Raw genomic sequence first — 27,667 nt, 5'->3', positions numbered from 1 at the left:
AAAATTATTAAAAGCCAGCAGCTACAAATACTGCAGCTGCTGACTTTTAATAAATAGACACTCACCTTTCCTGGAGTCCAGCGATGTCGGCAGCCGAAGCCGAACAATCACTCTTCACTCGGCTGCTGCCGGCGCCATTCTCGGTGAGAGAATCAGGAAGTGAAGCATTGCGGCTTCACTTCCCGGTTCCTTACTGCGCATGTGCGAGTCACGCAGCATAGTGTGTCCCGGCAGACAACGTGGCGGGACAGGAAGAGGCATAGACTGGGAGTCTATGTCCGGAAGTGGGTGCAGATACCTGTCTTAGCCCTTGTACACATGGTCGGAGAATCCGTCGGAATGTGTCCTATCGGACCGTGTTGTCGGATAATCCGACTGTGTGTGGTATGCATCGGACTGATTCCATTGGAATATCCGTCGGACCCAATTTTCCAACTTGTTGGAAATATTTTCCGACCAACTGCTTCGATCGGACATACTCCGATCATATATAGAGAATTTTGATCGGACAAAGTGCCACGCATGCTCAGATCAAATTCCTAAATCAAAGCTATTGGCTACTAGCCTGAACGTAGTCCCAAATTACGTCATCACGTTCAGAATGATCGGATTTTTCGACAACTTAGTCCGACCGTGTGTATGCAACAGTTTCGGACAAGATCCGACAGGCAAAATCCGACGGACAAAATCTGACGGATTTGGTTGGCAGAATGTCTGACCATGTGTACAGGGGCTTAGACAGGTATCTGCACCCCCCTGAAAGGTGTCAAATGTGACACCAGAGGGGGGGGGGGGGGGTTCCGAAAAGCAGAGGTTCAATTTTTGTTTGACCCTCCACTTTAACCACTTAAAAATAAAAATAGGTACAGAGTTGCATGACCGCTCAATTGTCATTCAAAGTGCAACAGCACAGAAAGCTGAAAAATGGCCTGGGTAGGAAAGGGGTGAAAGTGCCCGGTATTGAAGTAGTTAAGTCATAATGTACTAGTCTGCACCATATACTAGCACATTATGACAGACTTACCTGCACATGGATACCTCCAGCACAGCGCTGTCGGGGGCCACAATGACGTCACTCCTACACATGCATGCTGGAGGCCGGGCCTCTGAAAGTACTGCATGAGTATGTCGTCCCTTTAGAACACGTGCTGGTGATGTCACTGGCTGCATTGGACCTGCAGGTATGCCTTATTATAGGCTCATCTGTAGGCAGAAGTTAAAAAGTTGACTTTTCTTATACTTTAACCACTTAAGGACCGGGCCTATTTTTCAAACTTGTTGTCTACAAGTTAAAATCATTTTTTTTTTGCTATAAAATTACATAGAACCCCCAAACATTTTATATATATATATATATATATATATATATATATATAGAATAAAACGGCGGTTGTTGCACTACTTTCTGTCACATCGTATTTGCGAAGCGGTCTTACAAGCACACTTTTTTTGGAAAATATAAACCAATAAATATATGCTTATTGCGATTTTTTTATTTTTTACCAAAAATATGTAGCAGAATACATATTGGCCTAAACTGATGAATACATTTGTTTTTTTACCTTTTTTTTGGAAATGTTTTATACCAGAAAGTAAAAAATGTGTTTGTTTGTTTGTTTTTTTTTCAAAATTGTCGCCTTTATTTTTTTGTTTGTAGCGCAAAAAATAAAAACCACAGAGGTGATCAAATACCACCAAAAGAAAGCTCTATTTGTGAGGGGAAAAAAAAGACATAAATTTTGTTTGTAAAAAATTGAAAAACGCCCCCAGTCGATGGTGTGGGTAAAGCCTCATACACGCGATCAGACTTTATACAGATTTTCCCGTGGATTTCTATACAAAGGGCGTTGCCCGTGAACTTCTTAAGCATACACGCGATCAGAATTTTTCAGCCAACTTTCACCAAATCACGTGGTTTTTCTGCTCTTTACCGCCACCTTTGGTCAACTTCTGTATTGTTGTCTGATCTTTTGCATTGGTTCAGAGCATGCGTGTTTGTAAAGTCCGACGGTTTTCTGTACAAACGATCGGACTTTGCTCCATCGGACTTATGTCATTGAAAAGTTTGTCTGTTCGCACAGCCAACATTTGTCCAATGAAAACTGAAAAAGTTTGTCTGATGGAGCGTACACACGGTCGGTTGTTGCCTTAAGGGCAAGTTCACATCAGATGCAGTTCCATGCAGTTCTGTTTTTTATGCACCAATACAGTCAGTTCCGGACAGTTTCCGGTTAGTTTCTGCACCAGAAACTGACCGGAAACTGACCAGAAACTGACTGCATGGTGTGAACTAGAGCCATTGGAATACAGGGAAAAAAACTGTGCATGCATTTTTAGTGCAGAAAAAAAGCGCATGCAGCTGCGTCTGGTGTGAACTGGCCCTTAAACAGCTAATTTGCAGGTTTGTTGTCAAAAAGTCAGATCGTGTGTATGGGCCTTAAGACAGATGTCAAGATATAAGAGACAACAATATTGAAAGGGTATAAAAATAGAAATTTTATTCAATGGGTAAGTACAAAAACGTATAAACAATGACCATTTAAAACATGTAAGTGGAACACATACAATTGAAATATAACAACTGCTATATGTTGAGACACAGATTTCCAGACATGGAGTCAAATGTAGATCGTGGTCGCAACAAATCCCAACATGTTTTGGAACAAAGCCCAAAGGGCTAGATAAATAATATGTTAATTTCCTTCCTGATATAGTTCTATTAAAAAAAAAAAAAAAAACATATATAAGCGTATAGAAAAATAGAGTGAACATGGTTATATATGGGACTAGTAAGCCAGTATGTATTTGGTGCATAAATTGATTAGAACATAACATGACAAAAAAAGAATCAAGTGTTTACAATGCATAATACTCACAGGTAGTGCGTTCAATTTTGAAGTAGTAGTGCACAGTAGGGATGAGCTCAGGTGTGTTCGCATACGCCACATGCAGAGCCCGCCAGGAAGTCGGCGCAGAGCTGCGCTAATCACAGGCAGGGGGACATTGTCCCGATGCATGGCGCAGAGATTGGGATAATGTCTCACTGCCCATGATTAGCGCTGCGCCAACTTCCTGGCGGGCTCTGCACGTGGTGTATGCAAACACACCTGAGCTCATTCCTAGTGCACAGCCCCATTATATTAGATGGTGCCTCACGCCTTAGAAAATTGCTAGGTCGCAAAAATTCAATAAGAAAGGTAGGAGGTGGCAAACCAATAATCACCACCATGCAGAAGGTTTTTTAGGGGGTTCCCCAAACGACAATTTTGTTTGTGTACAATGTCGTAGGGCTGCGCAATTGTCAAAGCGATGCAGAGCCATATAGAAAAAAATGGCCTGGTCAGGAAGGGGGTAAATATTTCCGGGGCTGAAGTAGTTAAGGGTGCTGTAAAAATACAGCTCAGCCACCTTTTTTTTTTTTTTTTCTTTTTTTTTACAATAAGCTGTGAAAGAAACAGAAGTGTGTACATTCTCATATAAGCACATAATATTATGTATTTTTGTCATTAGTCCTTAGTATATATTTAAAATAAATACACAGGTTACAGGGAGACTATCAGTCAGCACAAGTCTGCAGGGATTGTACAGAGACAGAACTCCATAGCCTGGGGCTGTCCCTGAATTCAATACAGGAAGTGTGTGTGTGTATCCCAGATGTGTGACGTTCAGCGGTACCCAGCAATGCCAGGCGGACACAAAGAATCGCTCCTATGTTCCCGGCCGAACAGGCAAACAGCGCGCACGCCACTAGAGGGCGCTGCTGGCTATGTGGATAGAGATGGTGCTGTGGTCTCCAGTGATGGGCGCTCCTCAATAGGACATCCAGCAAAGGGATCGCCGGGCTCCCGGTGTGTTCAGGTGAAGGACCGGTCACCGGGGTTTTCTGTTGTTCCTATCCCCGTTATCAGAGCCCTGAGGGCGCTGCAATGCACAGTGTATTCCTGGAGGAGGCAGCCTCCTCCTCCTCCTCCCCCTGGCATTGTGTGTGATGTCTGGACTTTTCATCAGCACAATGTCCTCCTAGATCTTCCGTGTAATCCCGGTTGATCCTTCTCTCTGATCATTGCCATCTTTTACATTATATGAGTTTTCACCTCTTTGTTATCCTTTGTTGTATACCAGTGTTGCTGGTCTCCTGCATCCTCTTTGTAGCCACTTCCAGGCTGCATTGTATTTCTCAGGGGGGTCTCCAAGTTGTGATAACTGAGAGGACCATGTTTGGTTAAAGCGGACCCCCGCTCAGGTTTTTTTTTTTTTTGCTTTCTTCATCCCGCCCCCCCCCTTCCCCAGGAGGAATGACCCCCCCAGATCCTCCTGCAGGCACCGGGGGGGTCCAGGCAGCATTGTGTTGTCAGGGGGGGCTGGGCAACGTTAGTTTGACGTAGGGGTGGTCGGTTCTTCGGTAGACATCAGAGTGGAGCAGTCATCTTTGGGGGGGGAGTGGGGGGCTGGGTAGAGATTTGGTTCATCACATGGATGGTCAGATTATCAGAGGAGGAGCGGGGGGCATTGTCGGTTCTTCAGGGGTAGAGAGCAGCAGTTATTGCCGATTTCAGGGGGGCTGGGCAGAGTTGGTTCATCACATGGGCGATCGGTTTATTGAGGGGGCAGCCATTGTCAATTCATTAGGGGGTTGGCCATTATTGATTCTTCATGGGGGGGCATTTTTGGTTCCTTGGGGGGCAGCCATTGCTGGTTCATTAATTGGTGGGGGCAGCCAGTGTCGGTTCATCAGAGGGGGTAGGGGGGTATTGCCGGTTTATTAAGTGGTGGGGGCAGCCAGTGTCAGTTCATCAGAGGGGCCGGCATGGTTTCCTCAGGAGACTGGGGGCCCATTCACATGTGATCTGGGTGCAATACGCTCATTCATTTGAATGGGCTGAAATCGCATCGGGCGGCACCAGAAGTAGTACATGCACTACTTTACCAAATGCAAAACAAGTGGATCGCATTGGTAGTGCAGCACAAGCAGACGCACTGCACTGAGTTTGTCACCTGCATTTGGGGAGTCATTAGGTTAATTGGAGGGCTGCAACTAACGATTATTTTCATAATCAGTTAGTTGGCCGATTTATTGTTTCGATTAATCGGTTTAATGAGCTTAAAAAAAAAAAGTGTGGTGTATAATTTAGTTAATATGTGAAGTTTTAAAAAAAGGCAATTTATTCTTAAATATCTCTATATGCAGTGATAAATATAAATAACCAACTATATGGTTAGAGAGCAAAATCTCTAATCCACTCCGAGAATAACAGATAAAGGGATATGCTGTATATACTATTAGAGGAGGGATGCACTGTATGTACTATTAGAGGGGATATACTGTATATACTATTAGAGGGGTATATTGTATATACTATTAGAGGAGAGATATGCTGTATATACTATTAGAGGGGGGATGTACTGTATGTACTATTAGAGGGGATATACTGTATATACTATTAGAGGGGTATATTGTATATACTATTAGAGGAGAGATATGCTGTATATACTATTAGAGGGGGGATGTACTGTATAATACTATTAGAGGGGATATATTATTAGAGGGGAGATACACTGTGTATACGGTTATTAGAGGAGAGATATACTGTGTATACGGTTATTAGAGGAGAGATATACTGTGTATGCGGTTATTAGAGGGGAGATACACTGTGTATGCGGTTATTAGAGGAGAGATATACTGTGTATGCGGTTATTAGAGGAGAGATATACTGTGTATGCGGTTATTAGAGGAGAGATATACTGTGTATGCGGTTATTAGAGGAGAGATATACTGTGTATGCGGTTATTAGAGGAGAGATATACTGTGTATGCGGTTATTAGAGGGGAGATATACTGTGTATGCGGTTATTAGAGGGGAGATACACTGTGTATGCGGTTATTAGAGGAGAGATATACTGTGTATGCGGTTATTAGAGGAGAGATATACTGTGTATGCGGTTATTAGAGGGGAGATACACTGTGTATGCGGTTATTAGAGGAGAGATATACTGTGTATGCGGTTATTAGAGGAGAGATATACTGTGTATGCGGTTATTAGAGGGGAGATATACTGTGTATGCAGTTATTAGAGGGGAGATACACTGTGTATGCGGTTATTAGAGGGGAGATACACTGTGTATACGGTTATTAGAGGGGAGATACACTGTGTATGCGGTTATTAGAGGGGAGATACACTGTGTATGCGGTTATTAGAGGGGAGATACACTGTGTATGCAGTTATTAGAGGGGAGATACACTGTGTATGCAGTTATTAGAGGGGAGATACACTGTGTATGCAGTTATTAGAGGGGAGATACACTGTGTATGCAGTTATTAGAGGGGAGATACACTGTGTATGCAGTTATTAGAGGGGAGATACACTGTGTATGCAGTTATTAGAGGGGAGATACACTGTGTATACGGTTATTAGAGGGGAGATACACTGTGTATACGGTTATTAGAGGGGAGATACACTGTGTATACGGTTATTAGAGGGGAGATACACTGTGTATACGGTTATTAGAGGGGAGATACACTGTGTATACGGTTATTAGAGGGGAGATACACTGTGTATACGGTTATTAGAGGGGAGATACACTGTGTATACGGTTATTAGAGGGGAGATACACTGTGTATACGGTTATTAGAGGGGAGATACACTGTGTATACGGTTATTAGAGGGGAGATACACTGTGTATACGGTTATTAGAGGGGAGATACACTGTGTATACGGTTATTAGAGGGGAGATACACTGTGTATACGGTTATTAGAGGGGAGATACACTGTGTATACGGTTATTAGAGGGGAGATACACTGTGTATACGGTTATTAGAGGGGAGATACACTGTGTATACGGTTATTAGAGGGGAGATACACTGTGTATACGGTTATTAGAGGGGAGATACACTGTGTATACGGTTATTAGAGGGGAGATACACTGTGTATGCGGTTATTAGAGGGGAGATACACTGTGTATGCGGTTATTAGAGGGGAGATACACTGTGTATGCGGTTATTAGAGGGGAGATACACTGTGTATGCAGTTATTAGAGGGGAGATACACTGTGTATGCAGTTATTAGAGGGAAGATACACTGTGTATGCAGTTATTAGAGGGGAGATACACTGTGTATACGGTTATTAGAGGGGAGATACACTGTGTATACGGTTATTAGAGGGGAGATACACTGTGTATGCAGTTATTAGAGGGGAGATACACTGTGTATGCAGTTATTAGAGGGGAGATACACTGTGTATACGGTTATTAGAGGGGAGATACACTGTGTATACGGTTATTAGAGGGGAGATACACTGTGTATACGGTTATTAGAGGGGAGATACACTGTGTATACGGTTATTAGAGGGGAGATACACTGTGTATACGGTTATTAGAGGGGAGATACACTGTGTATACGGTTATTAGAGGGGAGATACACTGTGTATACGGTTATTAGAGGGGAGATACACTGTGTATACGGTTATTAGAGGGGAGATACACTGTGTATACGGTTATTAGAGGGGAGATACACTGTGTATACGGTTATTAGAGGGGAGATACACTGTGTATACGGTTATTAGAGGGGAGATACACTGTGTATACGGTTATTAGAGGGGAGATACACTGTGTATACGGTTATTAGAGGGGAGATACACTGTGTATACGGTTATTAGAGGGGAGATACACTGTGTATACGGTTATTAGAGGGGAGATACACTGTGTATACGGTTATTAGAGGGGAGATATACTATTAGAGGAAATATACTGTATATACTATTAGAGGGGATATACTGTATATACTATTAGAGGAAATATACTGTATATACTATTAGAGGGGATATACTGTATATACTATTAGAGGAGAGATATACTGTATATACTATACTATTAGAGGGTGAATCTGGTAAATATCATCTGACTCAGAGATTTTTTTATTTTTATTTATATGCTGGTCATACAAAAACAATGTCTTCCTTCAAAAAAAATGTAATGTTAAGAACGTTCGTTCGATTTTCTAATCATTAGTGGGGTCAAATCGACATTCGTTTTCAACCACGGTGATGGGAAAATTTAGATGTAATAGAAAACTTCTTGGTCAAAGGAATTTTCAGACAGTTTGTGGTTTTCATTCAGAAATTACATTCATTTTAAAAACAAGTGAAAATTTCCAACAACATTCTTTCATTCAGTGAATGTACAAAGATTTTTCATCTGAATATTCTCATCTGAAAATTGATCTGTGTGGCCAGCATAAGGCTCTGTACACAATTATGCAGTTTGCTTTTGATCTGTTTTTGCTTTTGATCTGTTTTTGCTGTGTGATTTGATTTTTGCACACGTGATTTTGCGGCAATTTGCATTTTTACAAAAAAAAATGTTGGCCCAATTTTGTTTTTAATTAAAAAACACAAATTTCTGCAAAAACGCATTACACGCTTTTCTGCAGCTTCTCGATTGAAGTCTATTGAACCAAAAAAGCACCGTTTAGCGTTTAAAAAAAAAAAAAAGTCCCTGACCCTTTCCAAATATGCAGCGGCTGAAAAAGCATAGATGTGAACGTGTCCCATAGGAAACCAGGTAAATGAACTGTAGTGTGTTTCTGCAAAAAGCACCAAAAACACCTAGATGTGAACCAGGTCTAAGATGTTTAGTAACATAACAGGGTTAAAAAAAACAAAAATGAGCCCTTTATACTACAAAAAGAGCAAATAATCCCTACTGTAAAGGGTTCATTTTTTTTTACTGTGAAACTAATATTTACAGTAGTGATTATTTGCTCTTTTTGTATTATAACGGGCTATTTTTTTTTTTCTTAACCCCATTATGTTAGTGGCCGATTAATCGTTTATGAAAATAGTAATTGATTAATTTCATAATCGATTAGTTGTTTTTGCCCTAGTTAACTGACACTCGCTGCAGATCACAACATGATTGAACTCTGTGTGGGAAACATGCCTGGAACGTGGGTTTCCTGTACCGCTTTCTGGTGTGAACAGTCTCTGTCTGTAAGAACATGGAAGAAAGTTGGATCCTGATAATAAAAGGGACAAAGATGGTATTGTGGGTCCCAGTGTCGTGCAGCTGATCAGAAGAGAATGATGCAGCTGTATAGATCTAAGGCACTGCTGCCTCTGCCTGCAGGAGATTTAGAAGTGTCACTCCTGTGCTTTTCTCTGTTCTCCTTGCTGGAGGCTGTGACATGAGGAAGAAATCCCTGCTTCTACCAATATGGCTGCCACTGCACAGAGACACAGTGCTGAACAAAGCATATAATGGGGAGAAGATCAGTGGCAGGGAGACCCCAGGCAACACTGGTGACCAGATCTATACCCTTTGGCTTCCTTTTTTTGGGGGCAACTTCCAGATTTCAGCTCCTCGGTCTTACCCCCCCCCCTTTAGTGACATAGCCCCCCCATAGCAGTAAAAACCTGGTTTAAACATTTTTGGCTAGACATACTTTAAAGTGGTTGTAAACCCTTACAAACCACTTTGACCTACAGGTAAGCCTAGATTAAAGCTTACCTGTAGGTCCAAGAAATATGTCCTAAACCTATACGGTTTAGGACATATTTGCCCGAAGACAGGCACCGCTGTCTACGGCGCATGCGCCGTAGACAGCGGCGCGCAGGCGCACTGAGCGTGGCATCATCAATGGCGAAGATGCAGCGCGTATCTGCTCCCGTGTGCATGCGCGGGAGTGACGGCTTCGCCGAATGACAGCAGCGGAGCTGCGAGACCCACCGAGAAGATGGATGCGCTGGACTACAGGGGACATCGGTTACATCGCTGGCTCCTGTGTCAGGTAAGTGACACATAATGGACTACTATGCGATGCATAGTAGTCCATTATGCTTTACCTTTGCAGGGAATGAAAGAGGAAGTAAACCCATCAACTTTAAGGTGTGAGGAGCTGAGAGTGATCTGCTGACCTGGAATGAGCTGGAGAAAGAGCAACAGAACTGGTCCTGTGTGTCTTTAGAGTTCCGTGGATTGGGTGCAGCAAGAGATTGGCGTTATCTGGCCATACATGGTTCAGTTTCTTCTTCAGTTTTACGTCAGAATACATAAATCAGCACCGCAGCCGCTGATCGAGGCAGATTTTATCTGACAGGGCGGTTGAACAAAAGTCGATCAGCAGAACAACTTCTATTTAATTGCAAGGCCACTCGTGGATCAAAATTCAGCCGGTCCCGGCTGAACTGGCCACATTTTGATCCTTCTATGGCCCACTTTTAGCAGCCGATTCAGGTTGTAAATCAAATGATACAATATACTAGCTAAGAGAGGAGACTTGCAACATTGTATTTTGTATGCTGACAGCTCTCTTTGAAGCAATGAAGAGGACTTCACCTTTTTTTTTTTTTTTTTTTTTTTTTTTTGGTCTCTACAGTAAGGATTTGATTTTTTTGGGGTACTGTAGTAAGTGCTGTGTTAGGGTTGTATATTTTTGGGACGATCGACTTTAAAGTGGTTGTATATTGTTACATATACCCAGTGAAGTGACTGGCCTCAGGTGATATACAGAGATGAAACAAATCCTCTTACATAAGTTAAGTTATACATGTTTATCTGCAGTCTTCTCTCACCTCTCTCTTATCTACAGTCATTGTCCAGAATTTCTGAAGCTTATCTGAAATGTCAGAAAAAAGGAGGTGGAAAGCTGTGATTATACACTGTAAAGCTCAGTGAGGAGAGCCCTGAGAGCTCCCATGTCACCTTTTTTTTCTCTTGGTGTCAGGAAAACTTGTCTGAAGTGACTAATGCTGATAGCAGAGAAATAAAGCAGCAGACAGAAATGACACTTAATGCTCTGGATTGAGACAAGTTCACACTATAGAACAGTGGTCATCAACCCTGTCCTCAGGGCCCACTAACCGTCCAGGTTTTATGTATTATCTTGGGGGAGATGCAGACTAGAATACTGCAATCACTGAGCAGCAAATGATATCACCTGTGATGTATTTCAGTTACCTTGCAAACCTGGCCTGCTAGTGGGCCACGAGGACAGGGGTGATGACCACTGCTATAGAGGGATATGCTTTGTCCATATTTCATGTCTGAGGTTTACAACAACATTAATAATAAAGTAATAACATTTCTGTTATTTTATTCAGCTCCAGTGTTTCCCGATGGGTTCCAAAGGCCAGCCCGTTCGTGTGGAGGAGACAGCTGTGCAGGTGGCTGTCAGAGTCCGTCCTCTGCTTCCTAAAGAAGTGCTCCATGGACAGCAGACTTGTGTTCACATTGAGCCTGACCAGCAAGGCCTGACTCTGGGCACCAACAGACACTTCCACTTCCAGGATATTCTGGATAAAGCGTGCAGCCAGGAGACGGTGTACAGCCGCTGTGTCCAGCCTTTACTGGAAGCCTTCTTTCAAGGATTCAATGTCACTGTAGTAGCCTATGGGCAGACGGGATCAGGGAAAACCTACACCATTGGAGAAGCAAGCATATGTGAGTATGTCTGGAGACCGTTTATAGAACTATCCATGAATCATTATTTCTTTTTGTCAGAGAAGCCTGTTTGTCCCGCGTTTACTGAACTTCTACCCTCTCCATCAACTATCCCCCCCTACAGTTAAAACTTATGTATCACTTACACCTCCCTTATAGATTGCAAGCTCTCAAGAGCAGGGAACTTCTAAAGCTAGGCATGGATGGCATGACCAGGGGATAAAACAGAGATTCCCCCATCCACATGAGTGAGATAGATGGGGGAATTACCCCCCCCCCCCCCATTCCCCATGCTAGGACATTATATTCTGACAGAATCACTCCCTGCCGTCAGAATACACTAATCAGTTGCTGCAGTTGATTGGCTGCAGATGCTGATTGACAAAAGTTTTCAAGCATGTCTGTTCCAGCAGGGGTCATTCTAATAATCAACTTCTGTCTAACAGAGAGGGACACACAGAGACTGTTTTTTTCTAAACCAGCTGAATTTAGATTTGTCTATGCCCAACGCAAAATCTTAAAGCGGAGTTCCCTTCCAAAAATGGAACTTCCGCTTTAGGGCAGGTGACCCCCTGACATGCCACATTTGTCATGTAATTTTTTTGGGGAGAGGGAGCCAGTACCCTCTTTTTAGAGAGTCCCAGCTCCCACTTCCTCTCGGTGCACTGTGGCACTGGAAGGGAGATCACCTCTTCCCCCCCCCCCCCCCCTCTCAGAAATCATCTGGGACATGTCACAGGTCCCAGATGATTTCCCGGCCAGTCACGGGTCGCGCATGCACAGTGGGTGGCTGACTGTGAAGCTACAGCCGGGCGCCCACAGTTACAATGCCGGCGCCGCAGAGAGGAGGGAGAGACAAGCGGGCTGTGTTCCCCCGCATCGCTGGACCCTGGGAGAGGTAAGTCTGATTATTAAAAGTCAGCAGCTGCAGTATTTGTAGCTGCTGGCATTTATTTAACTTTTTTGTTTTAAACAGAACTCCGCTTTACGTTTCCCATTCAGTGTGGCTGTGCCCACATTGCAAAGGTTAACTGCTCATTTTTGTCTAGGGGATTGCAGAGTGGAGATATACTTGCCTAATCCGCTGAGCCTCCAAGTGCAAGACAGCAACATTGGCCATAGGTTGTATCAGGAATAAGGTCGAGCTCCGTCCTGTTCGCACAGTCCACATGCAGATCCCGTCAGGAAGTCGGCACTACGTTTTGCTAATCGCATGCAGTGAGACGTTTCCCGATCCCTGCAGCTGCACATTGGGCCAAAGTGTCACTGCCTGTGATTAGCGCAGCGCCGACTTCCTGGCAGGCTCTGCACATGGGTTGTGAACACGCCGGAGCACATCCTTAATCAGGGATCTAAACGGACCACTGATGTCTCACTTTTGAGACAGAGAAAGGGGCTGATGATAAAAACAAATAACTTAGCGCCAAGGCAACGATATGTGACAAAAATTTGTAACAACAAAATAAATGACCAGCAGCAGTGTAATTGTGGCTCAACAGCAACACTACAACTTAAAACATAAACAGACACCGCGCTTGGGTTATTAAATCAAAAAATAATGCATCAACTCAAATGTATATAAAGTCCCACAAACGTGAAGAAAAGTGCTTGTGCTCCATCCCAATATAAACAAATATGTGTTCCACTGCTTGGTGTTCAGATCAGGTGCCCCACATGGATGTTGACCACCTATCTCTAGTGAGGTCACGTGCACGATGACAGGATGAAGCCTCAACGTGTTTCAGCCAATGAGAAGGACCGTCATCAGGAAGGTCTTGCGCTCTCAGAGCTTCCTGATGATGGCCCTTCTCATTGGCTGAAATGCATCGAGGCTTGATCGTGTCATAGCTACACCACATCTGCCGAGGAATCTATCCAGGGTACGTAGCTAACACCGCAAGGTTACGGTAACCACTAAATGCCGGCCGGACCATTCCCTTATTAAAACCACATGCTGAACACACCAGGTGGCAGCCTTATTAGGCATTGGAACATGTGAGTGTACCTTTGTTAGTTTTTGATACTTTTTACCAATAAATTACGGTTTTATGCTATAGGCTCCCACCTATGGAGTAATTGCAGTGTGACCGGTCAGTAAAGACACCACCTGGGGCTTTGTTTCTCCACAAAGCGCAAGCAACCTCACTAGAGATAGGTGATCAACATCTGGGGTGAGTGTATATCCATGTGGGGTGCCTGGTCTGAACACCAAGCAGTGGAGCACCTATTTGTTTATTTTGGGATGGAGCACAAGCACTTTTCTTCACCTTTGTGGGATGTTATATACATTTTAGTTGATGCATTATTTTTTTGATTTAATAAGTCAAGCGAGGTGTCCGTTTATGTTTCAAAAGGGACTGATAACCAGTGTTAATTTTGACATTACATTTTGATTTCATTTTAGTTATAGTCTTTTGACTAAAATGCCATTTTAGTCAACTAAAATCGAAGGGGTTTCGTTAAATTTGAATCCATTATTTCTTTAGAACTGCCAAACAACATGTACTCCTGGAGTAAAAATCTAATGACTTGTATATTATTTATGGTACTAAGGTTTGAACATTCACAACAGACACAGATTTAGCCATTGTGATATAAATTCAATTTAGTTTTAGTCCTAGTCTTTTGACTAAAATGCTGTGTTAGTGTCGACTAAAATAGTATTAATTTAGTAGACGAAAATATTTTAGCAGACGAAATTAACACTGCTGATGACATAGATTAATTCCTCAACCCCTTTTGTTTGCAGCCGTAGCTGCACTGCAGATAAATGAACAGGAAGCACGCTGTACAGATGCTCCTTGTTCATTCACAAACATAGTAAACCCAGTTTACTATGCTTCAATTAATAATGAACACTGGAGCCAGGGGGCGGGCGCAGATACTGGAACCAATTGTCCTGTAGCTCCCCATGCAGCAGCTGAAATCTGGCAACAGGGAGAGGAGGAGATGCTGGCTGTGCAAAAGTAGGATCAGTTTCAGCGATAAAGCAGTACAGCTGGCCCTCCTGCTCATCAGGTGCCCGGGCCTCTTGTGGAACCAATGGGGTTCGGGCCTGTAAAGGAGGGCCGACTGTACTGCCTTATCAGTGGCCCTGGTTATGGCAGTGATCTCTGGCACTCCTCGGCTACATATCCCCTTTCTCTGACTTACCTCTGCAGTCTTCAGCTACACCTGTAGCATGTCCAATGTTTCTGCAGGTCTAGCTTTTAGTGGCAGTGATCTCTACCAATCATGTAACACGCCTCCTTTCTCTGATAGTCTTCAGCCATACCTGTATCATGTCCACAGTTGCTGCGGGTCTAGCTTGTAATGACTGATCTCTGTCAGTCCCTGTAACCTATTCCTGCAGTCTTCAAGGTGCAGGGGTTAAAAGATTTATTACAGGCACAATGGGATTAAAAACACTTACAAGATAGCAAGAGGTCATAGGCATATAATGATTTGTCCTCATGCGGATCTCTGTAATCCTCTTCTGTCTGGAGGAGAGAGACATCCTGCAAATGTCAGAGTCCCTAGTGACGTGGATTGGCGAGGAGGTGAAGATGCGATGAGGTGTCCCGGGACCAAGCTGGAATGCACGCGGCCGATGTGACAGATGAAGGTGGTGGGCAGGTAGCATGTTTTGGAGCATGCTCAGCTCCTTCGTCAAGGCCTGATCACTGTATTACAGTGATCCGCATGAGGACAAATAATTATATGCCTATGACCTCTTGCTATCTTGTAAGTGTTTTTAATCCCATTGTGCCTGTAATAAATCTTTTAACCACTGCACTTAGAGGCGCATTTCTCTTTACTTTATGACCCTCCAGAGCTGCTTCTTCTCTTCAAAGTGCTTCCTTCAGTGCCATCTCTCCACTGCCACAAAGGACCGAATACCCAGCCTCACCAGAGTGCCCTCATCTCTCCCTCTAGGTCTGCAGTGTTTACCTACTCCTGTAGCATGTTGAATATTTGTTGTAGGTCTGGCTATGTCCTATGGCATGTCCACAGTCTAAAAACCATCTCTAGTGTAACTTATACAGAATATTCTGAGCGGCACTTGTTGGTGTCAGCGGTGACATTTCACTTCCCCTATACCTAGTATGTTGGTCAGCTCTTCAATAGATGCTGTTAATTATTTTTTTTTTCATTTAGTTGACAACTGTTCTCCAACTATTTGTATATTGTTGTAATAATCTTGTTTTGTTTCAGCATCTATCTCAGAAGATGAGCAGGGTATCATTCCACGTGCTATGGCTGAAATCTTTAAACTGGTCGATGAAAATGATCTGATTGATTACACCATCCGAGTTTCCTATCTGGAGGTCTATAAGGAAGAATTCAGGGATCTCCTGGAGGTGCAGACCTCTAGTAAAGACATTTTGATCAGAGAGGATGACAAAGGCAGTGTAGGTAAGTCACGGTCATAGAATTCACCTGGTTGGATTCTGCTTGGTTCAGAATGAATTGAGAAGAACGTGCCTTGGGCTTCAGATACTTGCTTTAAAATGTTTTTAGTGTGTTCTCTTTATGAAAAAGCAAATGGCTTACAGGTATCACCTTTTTATTTAAGGCTAAGTTTACCTTTGAAAAAAATAAATGCTTCCAGACCCCCCTTGTCTCTCTACTATCCCCTTTTTTTCAGCTCCTACCCATCACAGGCAAGCATTCCCCATCTATTTCTGCCGGTCTCCTTTCTCTTTCTGCTCTCTTCCTCTATACTCGTCTCTTCCCCCTGCTGTCTTCTCTCTCCCAGTGCCTTTTCTACAAACAGCTGAGCACTTTCTACTCTCCTCGTTTAACAAAGGTGCCCATGAGCAGAAAAATGTCTCACTCCCTTCAGAACGCTTGTGTTAACTAGCACCAGCACCCATCTGGTACCATTGTGCACTGAAACATTATTTCAAAGACTAATCCTCTGTGCAGCAACAAAAAAATAATACATTCACATATTTTTGCAGGTAAAAAAAAAAAATCTAACTTATTACCATATCCTGCTACGGCATTTCAGTTACAAAGCTAGAAGAAGACTGAACGCATACGTAGGTCATGCACGCATATGTAAACAGTGTTTGTACCACACATGTGAGGTATCGCCGCAAATGTTATAGCGAGAGCAATAATTCTAGCTCTAGACCCCCTTTGTATCGTAGCGTAATTTGAAAGTGTGACATGTTGGGTATCTACTCGGCGTAACATCATCTTTTATATTTTACCCAAAAACTGAGTTATATATTGTGTGTGCGTGTTTTTTTTTTGTTTTTTGTATATTTTTTTCCACAAAAATTGTGTTTAAAAAAAAAAAAAAAAAAAACTCTGCACAAATGCCATGTGACATAAAAATCACAATTGCCATTTTATTCTCTAGGGTCTTTGCTAGAAAAATATGTAATGTTTGGGGGTTCTAAGTAATTTTCTAAGCCAAAAAAATACACATTTGTACTTGTACAAAACGTGTCAAATAAGGCCTGGTCTTCAAGTGGTTTAAAGTTCAATTTATTTTAAAATGCACTGAAATAATTAAACCAAAACCGTTTTCGTTTTATGCAAGTATTATAATCGGCTTTCTGTGAGAGAGAATGATGACATTGCATGTTGTATGTAGGTAATTGCTATTCACTAGTACAAAGCTATGTTTCAACTTCTTTGTTCTTTTCTCCACCCAGTGCTGTGCGGTGTGAAGGAGACAGAAGTGGAAGGACTGGATGAGGTGCTCAGTTTGTTAGAAGTGGGTAATGCTGCTAAACACACAGGTGCCACCCAAGTCAATACCCATTCCAGTCGCTCGCATACTATATTTACTGTCACCATGGAGCAGAGGAGAGTTGTTGGACGAGTCACCAGAATGACCGATGGGGACAATAGTTTTGCCCCTGCTTTTGGTCAGGTTCTGTCTTCTAAGTTCCACTTTGTAGATCTGGCAGGATCTGAGCGTATATTGAAAACCGGCAACACTGGAGAACGACTGAAAGAAAGCATTCAGATTAACACTGGACTTTTAGCACTGGGCAATGTTATAAGTGCTCTGGGTGACCCAAAGAGAAAAAGCAGCCATATTCCTTACAGGGATTCCAAGATTACCAGGTAAGATGATGACACAAGTGTTCTGAACCCCCACATGTATATCTCTCTTCCTCCCCAAATAAAGCTTAAGGGGGTTGTAAAAGTTCGTGTTTTTTTCACCCTAATGCATCCTATACATTAAGGTGAAAAAACACCTGTCAGTGACTGGCCCCCCAGCCCCCCGTTTTACCTGAGCCCTCGAAGTTGACCCACAGGGACTCGCTGTCTCTCTGCCTGGGGTTCTTGGATGTTGATTGGGCAGATTGATAGCAGCGCAGCCATTGGCTCCCACTGCTGTCAATCAAATCCAATGATGCAATCGCCGGGGGCGGGGCCGAGTCCTGCATTTGGCTTCTATGGAGTCTATGCTGGACTTCGGGAGTGCACCCCGCAAGGTAACCCCCTCGGGGAAGCTCTTCTCCCAGGGGGTTATCAGATGTGGGGAGGAGCTGCCGATGGACCCCAGAAGACGAGGTTCGGGGCCACTCAGTGCAAAATGAGCTGCACAGTGGAGGTAAGTATGAAATTATTTTTTTTTTTAAAACATTTTACCTTTACAATCACTTTAAAGCCCATCTCTGGGCAACAAAAAAATAAGTCTTTTCTTATGCAGTGGGGCTGTGCCTGCACAGTCTAAAGAGGTTGTAACCCCCGTTTGATCATCTTTACCTAGAGGTAAGCCGTAACCTGTAGGTAAAATGAATATTTCCTAAACATGGATATTTCCTAAACATGCACAGTTTAGGAGATTTTCACCCTGCATGCAGCCAGTGGCATCACTGGCGCATGCGCTCTGAAGGTCTGTCATACATTGCTGGAGCTTCTGAGCTTTGTGCAGGAACAGAGGTCTCCCGCGCGCATGTGTGGAAGTGACATAATCGCGGCTCCAGCCAATCGCATAGCCGGGGCTCACGAACCTGGAACGTTGGCGATTTACAACCACTTTTCCTGCTAGTTTTTGTTGAGGAGAAGGGAAATATACTTAACTGATTCCCCTCCCCCCAGCACAAGACTGGTCAGGCACCCCCACACCCCAGCGGTCTAGAATTGTGGACTCTTCCTGATGTCATGGGAGCTCAAAACAGGCTTCATAGACTAGGAACAGTCCACCACTGGACCATGGAGGAGCTCTTGAGGAATGACAGATCGTGTGAGTATAAGCTTTCTCTTATAAGGGAAGCAATGGGGGTAAATTATAATCGTTAGAAATCAATCCAATGTCTATACCACCGTTAGGTGTTCAGTCCTCTAACCAAAATGCATATAAAGAAAAGAATTTGCACCCGGAGGGTGTAAAGCTCCCAACCAGGGCAATGAAGAGGTTAATTGGACAGAAATTAGACTTGGTGGAAAGTACAAAACTTGTGTTTATTAAATATCAATAAAAAGAATAATTCTTTGTTAGGCACACGGTATTACAATATTATTATTGCAACAGTTTTGTGAAATGGATTTTCCTTGTAACACCATGTGCCTAACAAGAATTATGCCTTTTATTGATATTTATTAAACACAAGTTTTGTACTTTTACTCAAGTCTAATTTCTATCCAATTAAATAGGAAGTAAACCATGGTGGGTTTTACTTCCTCTTTATTTACCTGCAAAGATAAAGCATAATGGACTACTATGCATCACATATTATGTGTCACTTGCCTGACACCGAGGCCTGCGCAGTCGCCGTTGTCCCCACAAGCAGTTAGCGTCCATCTTCACCCCTCTTCCTTCCAGGGGCCGCAAACTCTGGCTCTGTGAGTGGCCGGAGTCGAGTGACGTCAATCCCGCGCATGCACGCGGGAGCCGCCAGGCGCTGCATGACCCCTATTAGAAACAGCACGATGTGCCCTTTCTAAAGGGCGCATGCGTCAATGTCATCACCGCTCATCATTTTAGTAAATAAACCACGGTTTAGGAGATATTTCAAGCACCTACAGGTAAGCCTTAATATAGGCTTACCTGTAGGTAAAAGTGGTTGTACAGGGTGTACAACCACTGAAACCGCTTCATTGCCCTGGTTGGGAGCTTTACACCCTCCAGGTGCAAATTATTTTCTTTTTATGTAAGCTTTCTCTTCCCTCCTAGCCAAATCGAAGAGTTGACCAGTGGAGTACGGGTACATCTCAACTGCATGGGAAAAGTTTGTTTTATCTTGCCCAGAGTAAAGCCCTGTACACACTGACATATTGTTGGCCAACAATGTGGAAGACTTTTATCCGAATAAGCGTGTGTGTGTGTGAAGAAAAAAATAATAATAAAAAAAAAATACCTAGATCTAGGTTAGTGTTTGGGTAAGGGTCAAATCTCAGCGTCAGTATTTTTTTTTATTTTTTTATTTAGTATCACTGTTGTGTTTTTTTTTTATTTATTTATTATTTATTTTTTCAGGATTAATTAAAAAAAAGGAAAAAAAGCGCACTATTATTTCTGGGCTGTACTTTGGGTACAAATAACATACACACATGTGGTATCGCTGCCATAGTCAGGAGCAGGAGAATTTATTTTGGGTTGTTCTTTGGTGGTAGGTTATGGTAGTAGCAAGAAGATATACAGTTACATTTTTCCTTTTGATAATGAAAAACCAAATTGTGAGATCTCCATTACAATTGACCACCAAATGAAAGCTCAATTTGTACAGAAAAACGCAAGTCATAATCCAATGTCAAAATTGTAAAATCGGGCTTAGACATTTAGATCTGTTTTACCCTTGGGTGCAAAGGGGTTAATAAAAGGACACTCATCTGTCCAGGGGTCCAGCGCCATGCTCTCCCAGTTTCTTTGCTGGTCTTTGGGTCCCTGGCTCCATCATTTTTACTGTGGGCATCTGGCTGTGCATGCGCGATCCTTGGGACGGTAAATCGCCTCCTCACCGCAATACTTCCGCGTCCCAAAGACCCCGGAAGTGACATCACTGGCTCCGCCCATCTCTACCGGTGTCTCAGGAAGGCGATTTTACCATCCCAAGGATTGTTTTTTTTTTCATGCTATGTGGCAAGAAGTTTATATGTAAGTGTTTCTAATCCCATTAAAAGACATTGTTTTAAAGATATACTACGTTATAAGCCTATTCCTTTATATTTCGAGTATCTATTCCATAGCGGAGCGTATCCAACATAAGAGGAGTATAACTAGATTGGAGCTACACCAGATCATTAATGTACAAAAAGTGTAACCTGTAATGGGTTAAAAATCTAAGGTGAGCAGGCATTGCACACAGAGGTGTCTGGCGATGGCTGTCTAACATGCAATTGTCTTTTCACGGATGGATTATATACCTTTCACATACTGCTTTGATTGATATGTGTCTGTGAAGTGCACTTTATTATTATTTGTACCTAGGAGTGCATCGACATTATATATTTATTTTTTACACCCTTACAAAGAAGTTTTTTGGACGATTATTAGGATTTTTTTATGTGTATGGTAGCACTAAAAGTTATTTCACGGAAAAGTATATAGAGAATATGACGCTCTTTAATGGTGTTTTGTATACATTTTTTTTTTCTATATAAGTTTTGTGATGGGCAAGGGCCTGTGTTTGTGACCTTTGAACAGCGCACTATTTCTTTAATTTTAGGCCTCATGCACACGAGATGCAGGTGAAAACTCTGCTCAAAAAAATCTAAAACGCGTGTTTTGCCGCGTTTAGCTGTGTTTGCGTTTATAAGCGTTTATAAAGATAACATCATGTAGACCCTCCCCAAGCTCTCACGCGTGTTTTTTTTTTTAAACTATTTCTGCTATTTTGATCAGAGTGAGCAGCAGCAGCATAGAGAGCAGTTGTACACTTGCATTTGCCTCTCTTTCTGTGGTATATATTTTGAAATGGATCCCATATTGAATATATGTCAGGAAATGCTCCTGATGTTGCTCTTGATGAGACAGCAACGTCGTCGCAAAAATCGGGTTCCTTTAAAAATGCTTATAAACGCGGGTGCTGCGTTTAGCCGCGTTTTGCGTCTGAAACGTGGAAATTTTTGCGTCTGAGCCCATTTTTTTGCTTCTGGAAAAATTAGGTTAAACGCAACTGCATAAAAACGGCAAAAAACGAGACTGTGTACATGGACACATAGGATAACATTGAATGAGTTCAGGGGCAGTTGAAAAAAGTGTCCAACTGCATCTGAACACGCGTTTAACAGCGTCTCGTGTGCGTGAGGCCTTATACATCTTTATAGTGGTTGGAGTTTTACCATATCAGTGGTTGGCAGCTCTGAAATTTTGCACATTTTCTTTGCACATATTATTTAATTGTTTAATATTGTATATAGCAATGCAGTAGTATTCTTAAAATATTTTCTGATTAAAACGTGCCTTTTATACCCTACACAAGCGGTTGCCCTAGATCAGGCATGTCCAAAGTCCGGCCCGCGGGCCAATCGCGGCCCGCAGTCCGGTTTTGAACGGCCCGCCTGGTGTGCTGCGGGATCAGGGCTGTCAAATGAGCCGATCCCCGGCACTGTGTGAAGCTCCGTCGGCTTCAAAAGTGAAAGTAAAGTGCAGAGGAGTGTGCTGTGCTCTCTGCTTCCCCCTACAGTGCAGTACCCGGCTGAATGAGGAAATGGAATGGAAAGGTACTGTACTACAAGCTAGATTCGTTTTAAAAAGGCTTAATTTATGTGTATGTGTGTGTGTGTGCATGTGTGTCTGTATGTATGTATGTGTGTGCATGTGTGTCTGTATGTGTGCATGTGTGTCTGTATGTATATGTGTGCATGTCTGTCTGTATGTATGTGCATGTGTGTCTGTATGTATGTGCATGTGTGTCTGTATGTATGTGCATGTGTGTCTGTATGTGTGCATGTGTGTCTGTATGTGTGTGTGCATGTCTGTCTGTATGTGTGTGTGTGCATGTCTGTCTGTATGTGTGTGTGTGCATGTCTGTCTGTATGTGTGTGTGTGCATGTCTGTATGTATGTATGTGTGTGCATGTTTGTATGTATGTATGTATGTATGTATGTATGTCTGTATGTATGTGTGTCTGTGCATGTGTGTGCATGTCTGTATGTATGTGTGTGCATGTGTGTCTATATGTGTGTGTGTGTGTGTGTGTGCATGTCTGTCTGTATGTATGTGTGTGTGTGTATGTGTGTCTGTATGTGCATGTGTGTCTGTGTGTGTGTGTCTGTGCATGTATGATTGCATGTGTGTGTGTGTCCATGTATGTCTGTATGTATGCGTATGTGCATGTGTGTCTGTATGTATGTGCGTGTATGTCTGTCTGTATGTGTGTGCATGTATGTGTGTCTGTATGTGTGTCTGTATGTATCTGTGTGCATGTATGTGTGTGTGTGTGTGTGTGTGTGTGTGTGTGTATGTATGTCTGTATGTATGTGCGTGTATGTCTGTATGTATGTATGTGCCTGTATGTATGTATGTATGTATGTATGTACGTGTGTGCATGTGTCTGTATGTGTGTGTATGTGTCTGTATGTATGTAAGTATATGCATGTGTCTGTATGTGTGTATGTCTGTGTGTATGTGTATGCATGTGTGTTACTTTTAATCCAGACCCCCCCCCCCATTCTTGTACCATCAGAACTGCTTTTGTGGTGCTTGTGTGTGTGATAGCAGCCAGGATTGCTGCTCCTCTGAAAAGCAATCCATATACAGATCGCTTTTTAGAGGCATTTGAAAGGTGGTAAAGAGGCATTATGTTGCCTCCTCACCACCTGTTTTAAGCCCGTAAATGTAGCATCACTATACCGCAACTGTGCAGTCCACACATTTGCGGGGTAGTTGCAGTGCAGGCCCATTCACCCTGAGCATACCTCCAGCTGCAGCCACAGCATGTGTACACCCCCAGCTGCTCCCTCTGCAGCTAAAGGGGGAGAAGTTGGGGGTGGTAAAAACAGCTCAACCATGTAGTTTTACTGCCCCTCCAATAAGCCCTTGGCTCACATCTGCATGGCTGCATGCTGTGTGTAGGGCAGCCCATGCATTTCAATGGGCTTCCATACCCACAAAAATGCAGGGAAAGAAGTCCCAGAGCTTTTTTTTTTTTTTAATTGCGCTGCACCAAAAGCACCCCATGTTTCCAATGTGTGGGGTACCATTAAGACTTAACGGTACCCCTAAAGAACAGAGCATGCGTCTGTGTGTCGGGCAAACGAGCGCGACAAAGGCACAAGAATTTTTGTTGGGCCAGGTATGAGTGCTCGAATGACCGAATTTTAATGGTTCAAAGAATGTCAGGCAAAATGGTCAGCCCTCACACATGTTCACTTCATCGAATCTGGCCCTCTTTGAAAAAAGTTTGGACACCCCTGCCCTAGATAGACCTAGCATCAGATATATTTTGTTACATGCATTTAGTGCCTCTCACAGATATACTGTAAATTGATCTATATCATCATAATATGTATCGGGGATTATAGTGTTTGGCTATTTCAAGTATATTTCCATTCTTTTGCAAATTTTCATTTTATTTTTATTTTTTACGGTTTAATTTGCTGTTTTTGTTTTATAGGATTTTGAAAGATTCCTTAGGAGGAAATGCCAAGACAGTTATGATCTCTTGTATAAGCCCTTCAGCTTCCGACTTTGACGAAACCCTGAATACACTTAACTATGCCAACCGAGCACAAAACATAAAGAACAAAGCAACTATCAATTGCAAGAAAGATGCCGAGCGAGTGGAAGACCTCCAGCAACAGATAAAGTCCTTGCAGCGAGCTCTAGAACAGAGACACCGTTCAGAAACCCGGATCCTCAGCAGGTTTGACCCAGCCAAGTCTGTTCCCCGGAGATCTACAGAAGATCATGTGTCCAGGCTAATGGCTGAGTGTGCCCATTACAGGACATGTACAGACACGGGATATCTCCTCCTTATGGACCTTCTGTCAGAAGAAGGCCTCTCGCCTGCTCAGATACAAAGAGTGAAGAATTGGATGTGTACCGTAGAAGAGGAGAGGAGTGAAGTCACATCAGCATCTGGTTTGGACAGTGGAATTGAAAGCTCCTCTATTGAGGAATCCACTGCAAAGTTCAGCAGAAAGCAGGCTAAATGTAAGGTATGGATCAGAAAAAAAAAACCGAATTCTATTGCAGCTATAAGTGAATTATTACTTTAGCACAGGGATGCCCAGCCAGCAGCCCAGGGGCCACCTGTGGCCCGTGGAGCCCTCTGATGTGGCCTGTGACCTCCTGCTCTGGGATGGCAGCTTGACAAGCCCAGATCGCGGGTTGCCGACTTGTCGTCCCAGAGCATCGGTGTTGTGAATGGGGCAGGTGGTAGAGGAAGCAAGCGGCTTCAGAGCAGAGCCGCATAAGCCGATGCTTCCTGTAAAGCACCGGCTACTTTCACAAGCGGAGTGATACCAAATGCACTATGCCTGAATGTTATTAAAGGTAAAGTTTTATTATTAAAATCTGCAATGGTTACTTGGCTGCTTTCAAACTGATCCGCAGGTTTAGCTGCACTGTGCTATATACAGTGCCTTGCGAAAGTATTCGGCCCCCTTGAACTTTTCAACCTTTTGCCACATTTCAGGCTTCAAACATTAAAGATATAAAATTTTTATTTTTTGCGAAGAATCACCAACAAGTGGGACACAATTGTGAAGTGGAACGAAATCTATTGGATTTTTGAAACTTTTTTAACTAATAAAAAGTGGGGCGTGCAAAATTATTCGGCCCCCTTGCGTTAATACTTTGTAGAGCCACCTTTTGCTGCGATTACAGCTGCAAGTCGCTTGGGGTATGTCTCTATCAGTTTTGCACATCGAGAGACTGAAATTCTTGCCCATTCTTCCTTGCAAAACAGCTCGAGCTCAGTGAGGTTGGATGGAGAGCGTTTGTGAACAGCAGTTTTCAGCTCTTTCCACAGATTCTCGATTGGATTCGGGTCTGGACTTTGACTTGGCCATTCTAACACCTGGATACGTTTATTTGTGAACCATTCCTTTGTAGATTTTGCTGTATGTTTGGGATCATTGTCTTGTTGGAAGATAAATCTCCGTTGCAGTTTCAGGTCTTTTGCAGACTCCAACAGGTTTTCATCCAGAATGGTCCTGTATTTGGCTGCTTCCATCTTCCCCTCAATTTTAACCATCTTCCCTGTCCCTGCTGAAGAAAAGCAGGCCCAAACCATGATGCTGCCACCACCATGTTTGACAGTGGGGATGGTGTGTTGAGGGTGATGAGCTGTGTTGCCTTTACATCAAACATATCGTTTTGCATTGTGGGCAAAAAGTTCGATTTTGGTTTCATCTGACCAGAGCACCTTCCACATGTTTGGTGTGTCTCCCAGGTGGCTTGTGGCAAACTTTAGACGAGACTTTTTATGGATATCTTTGAGAAATGGCTTTCTTCTTGCCACTCTTCCATAAAGGCCAAATTTGTGCAGTGTACGACTGATTGTTGTCCTATGGACAGACTCTCCCACCTCAGCTGTAGTTCTCTGCAGTTCATCCAGAGTGATCATGGGCCTCTTGGCTGCATCTCTGATCAGTCTTCTCCTTGTCTGAGCTGAAAGTTTAGAGGGACGGCCAGGTTTTGGTAGATTTGCAGTGGTCTGATACTCCCATTTCAAAATAATTGCTTGCACAGTGCTCCTTGGGATGTTTAAAGCTTGGGAAATTTTTTTGTATCCAAATCCGGCTTTAAACTTCTCCAAAACAGTATTACGGACCTGCCTGGTGTGTTCCTTGGTCTTCATGATGCTCTCTGCGCTTTCAACAGAACCCTGAGACTATCACAGAGCAGGTGCATTTATACAGAGACTTGATTACACACAGGTGGATTCTATTTATCACCATCAGTCATTTAGGACAACATTGGATCATTCAGAGATCCTCGCTGAACTTCTGGAGTGAGTTTGCTGCACTGAAAGTAAAGGGGCCGAATAATTTTGCACGCACCACTTTTCAGTTTTTTATTTGCTAAAAAAGTTTAAAATATCCAATAGATTTCGTTCCACTTCACAATTGTGTCCCACTTGTTGGTGATTCTTCACAAAAAAATAAAAATTTTATATCTTTATGTTTGAAGCCTGAAATGTGGCAAAAGGTTGAAAAGTTCAAGGGGGCCGAATACTTTCGCAAGGCACTGTATAGACTTATGTTATTTTCTCTGGGTTTGGTGCGCTTTTATAAAGTGCGCCACACCTGCAGGATATTATAGAATTCTATGGCAAAGCGCAGCTAACCCACAGGAAAGCCAGAGGTGCACTGTGCTGCACCCGCAGTGTTGGAAAACCGCATCACATCAGTGTGAAAGCAGCCGTAAACGTGATCGGATTTTCCGATGGGAAATGTTGGATGTGAGCTTGTCGGAAAGTCCAACCGTGTGTTTGCTCCAACGAACGTTTGCTGTCGGACTTTCCGACAACAAAAGTTTGATGGCAGGTTTTCAAATTTTCCGCCAGCAAAACTTTGTTGTCGGAAAGTCCGATCGTGTGTACACAAGTGCACAAAAGTTCACACATGCTTGGAGTCTAGCAGAAGGAGCCGCTCTGGCTATTGAACTTCCTTTTTCTCGGCTCATTGTATGTGTTGTACATCACCGCGTTCTCGCGTTCAGATTTGTTGACCAACAATTGTGTAACCGTGTGTATGCAAGGCAAGTTTGAGCCAACATCCTTCGAACAAAAATCCACGGTTTTGTTGGCGGAAAGTCCGATCGTGTGTACGGGGCATTAGCCCCTTTTCACGCGATTGGCCCAACTAAATGGGACCCTCCATTAATCTCTATGGAGTGGCAGATGTAAACAGACTTGTGTACATTTACACTTGCCTACCTCCAATCTGATCCGCTAAAAAAACAGAAGTGGATCCATCCTCTTCCATCTGGGTGGATCGGATCAGAGGGTCCATAGATTAGAGTGGGCTGTGTCCGCTCTGCATATGTAGTGGACACGGATCTGTCATCCGCCCCCTCCGCTCATTGTGGCCTGCGACTGAGCCGCTTAAGTAGCCCTTGCTCTATAAAAGATTGGGCACCCCCCGCTGTAGCACATTTTCACTGGGATCAGAGTGTTACCATATAAAGTGTAAATTGAAGCATGTTTGTTTTAAAATTTTATGTGATCACTTTGTGTAACCAATTACAGCATTCTGCTTTCTTATTACAGAATACTAGACATTTATTGAGGGACATAGAGGCCTCCTAGAGGCCATCATGCCCCTGTGTCTTCTCAAATTATATTGTAAACTAAGCCCTTGTACACACGGTCGGAGAATCTGTCGGAATGAG

General features: G+C 43.1%; 1 protein-coding gene across 1 annotated transcript in view; it reads left to right on the top strand.

The window, feature by feature from the left end:
• Positions 1-3,739: 3,739 nt before the first annotated feature.
• Positions 3,740-27,667, top strand: part of KIF7 (kinesin family member 7) — a 95,325-nt gene continuing 71,397 nt past the window's right edge. The window contains exons 1-5 of the mRNA XM_077472803.1: positions 3,740-3,858; positions 11,094-11,433; positions 15,628-15,828; positions 17,082-17,499; positions 23,943-24,486. Coding sequence (XP_077328929.1) covers positions 11,109-11,433; positions 15,628-15,828; positions 17,082-17,499; positions 23,943-24,486 — 1,488 coding nt within the window. The 5' untranslated portion in view covers positions 3,740-3,858; positions 11,094-11,108. The remainder of the gene's footprint in view (positions 3,859-11,093; positions 11,434-15,627; positions 15,829-17,081; positions 17,500-23,942; positions 24,487-27,667) is intronic.

The sequence above is a fragment of the Lithobates pipiens genome, unplaced genomic scaffold (assembly GCF_037356315.1).
Source record: "Lithobates pipiens isolate NorthernLeopardFrog02 unplaced genomic scaffold, aLitPip1_a1.2 Scaffold_8, whole genome shotgun sequence".
NCBI lineage: Eukaryota > Metazoa > Chordata > Amphibia > Anura > Ranidae > Lithobates > Lithobates pipiens.
The sequence above is the reverse complement of the archived record's forward strand: the minus strand, read 5'-3'. Positions and strand labels throughout refer to the sequence as shown.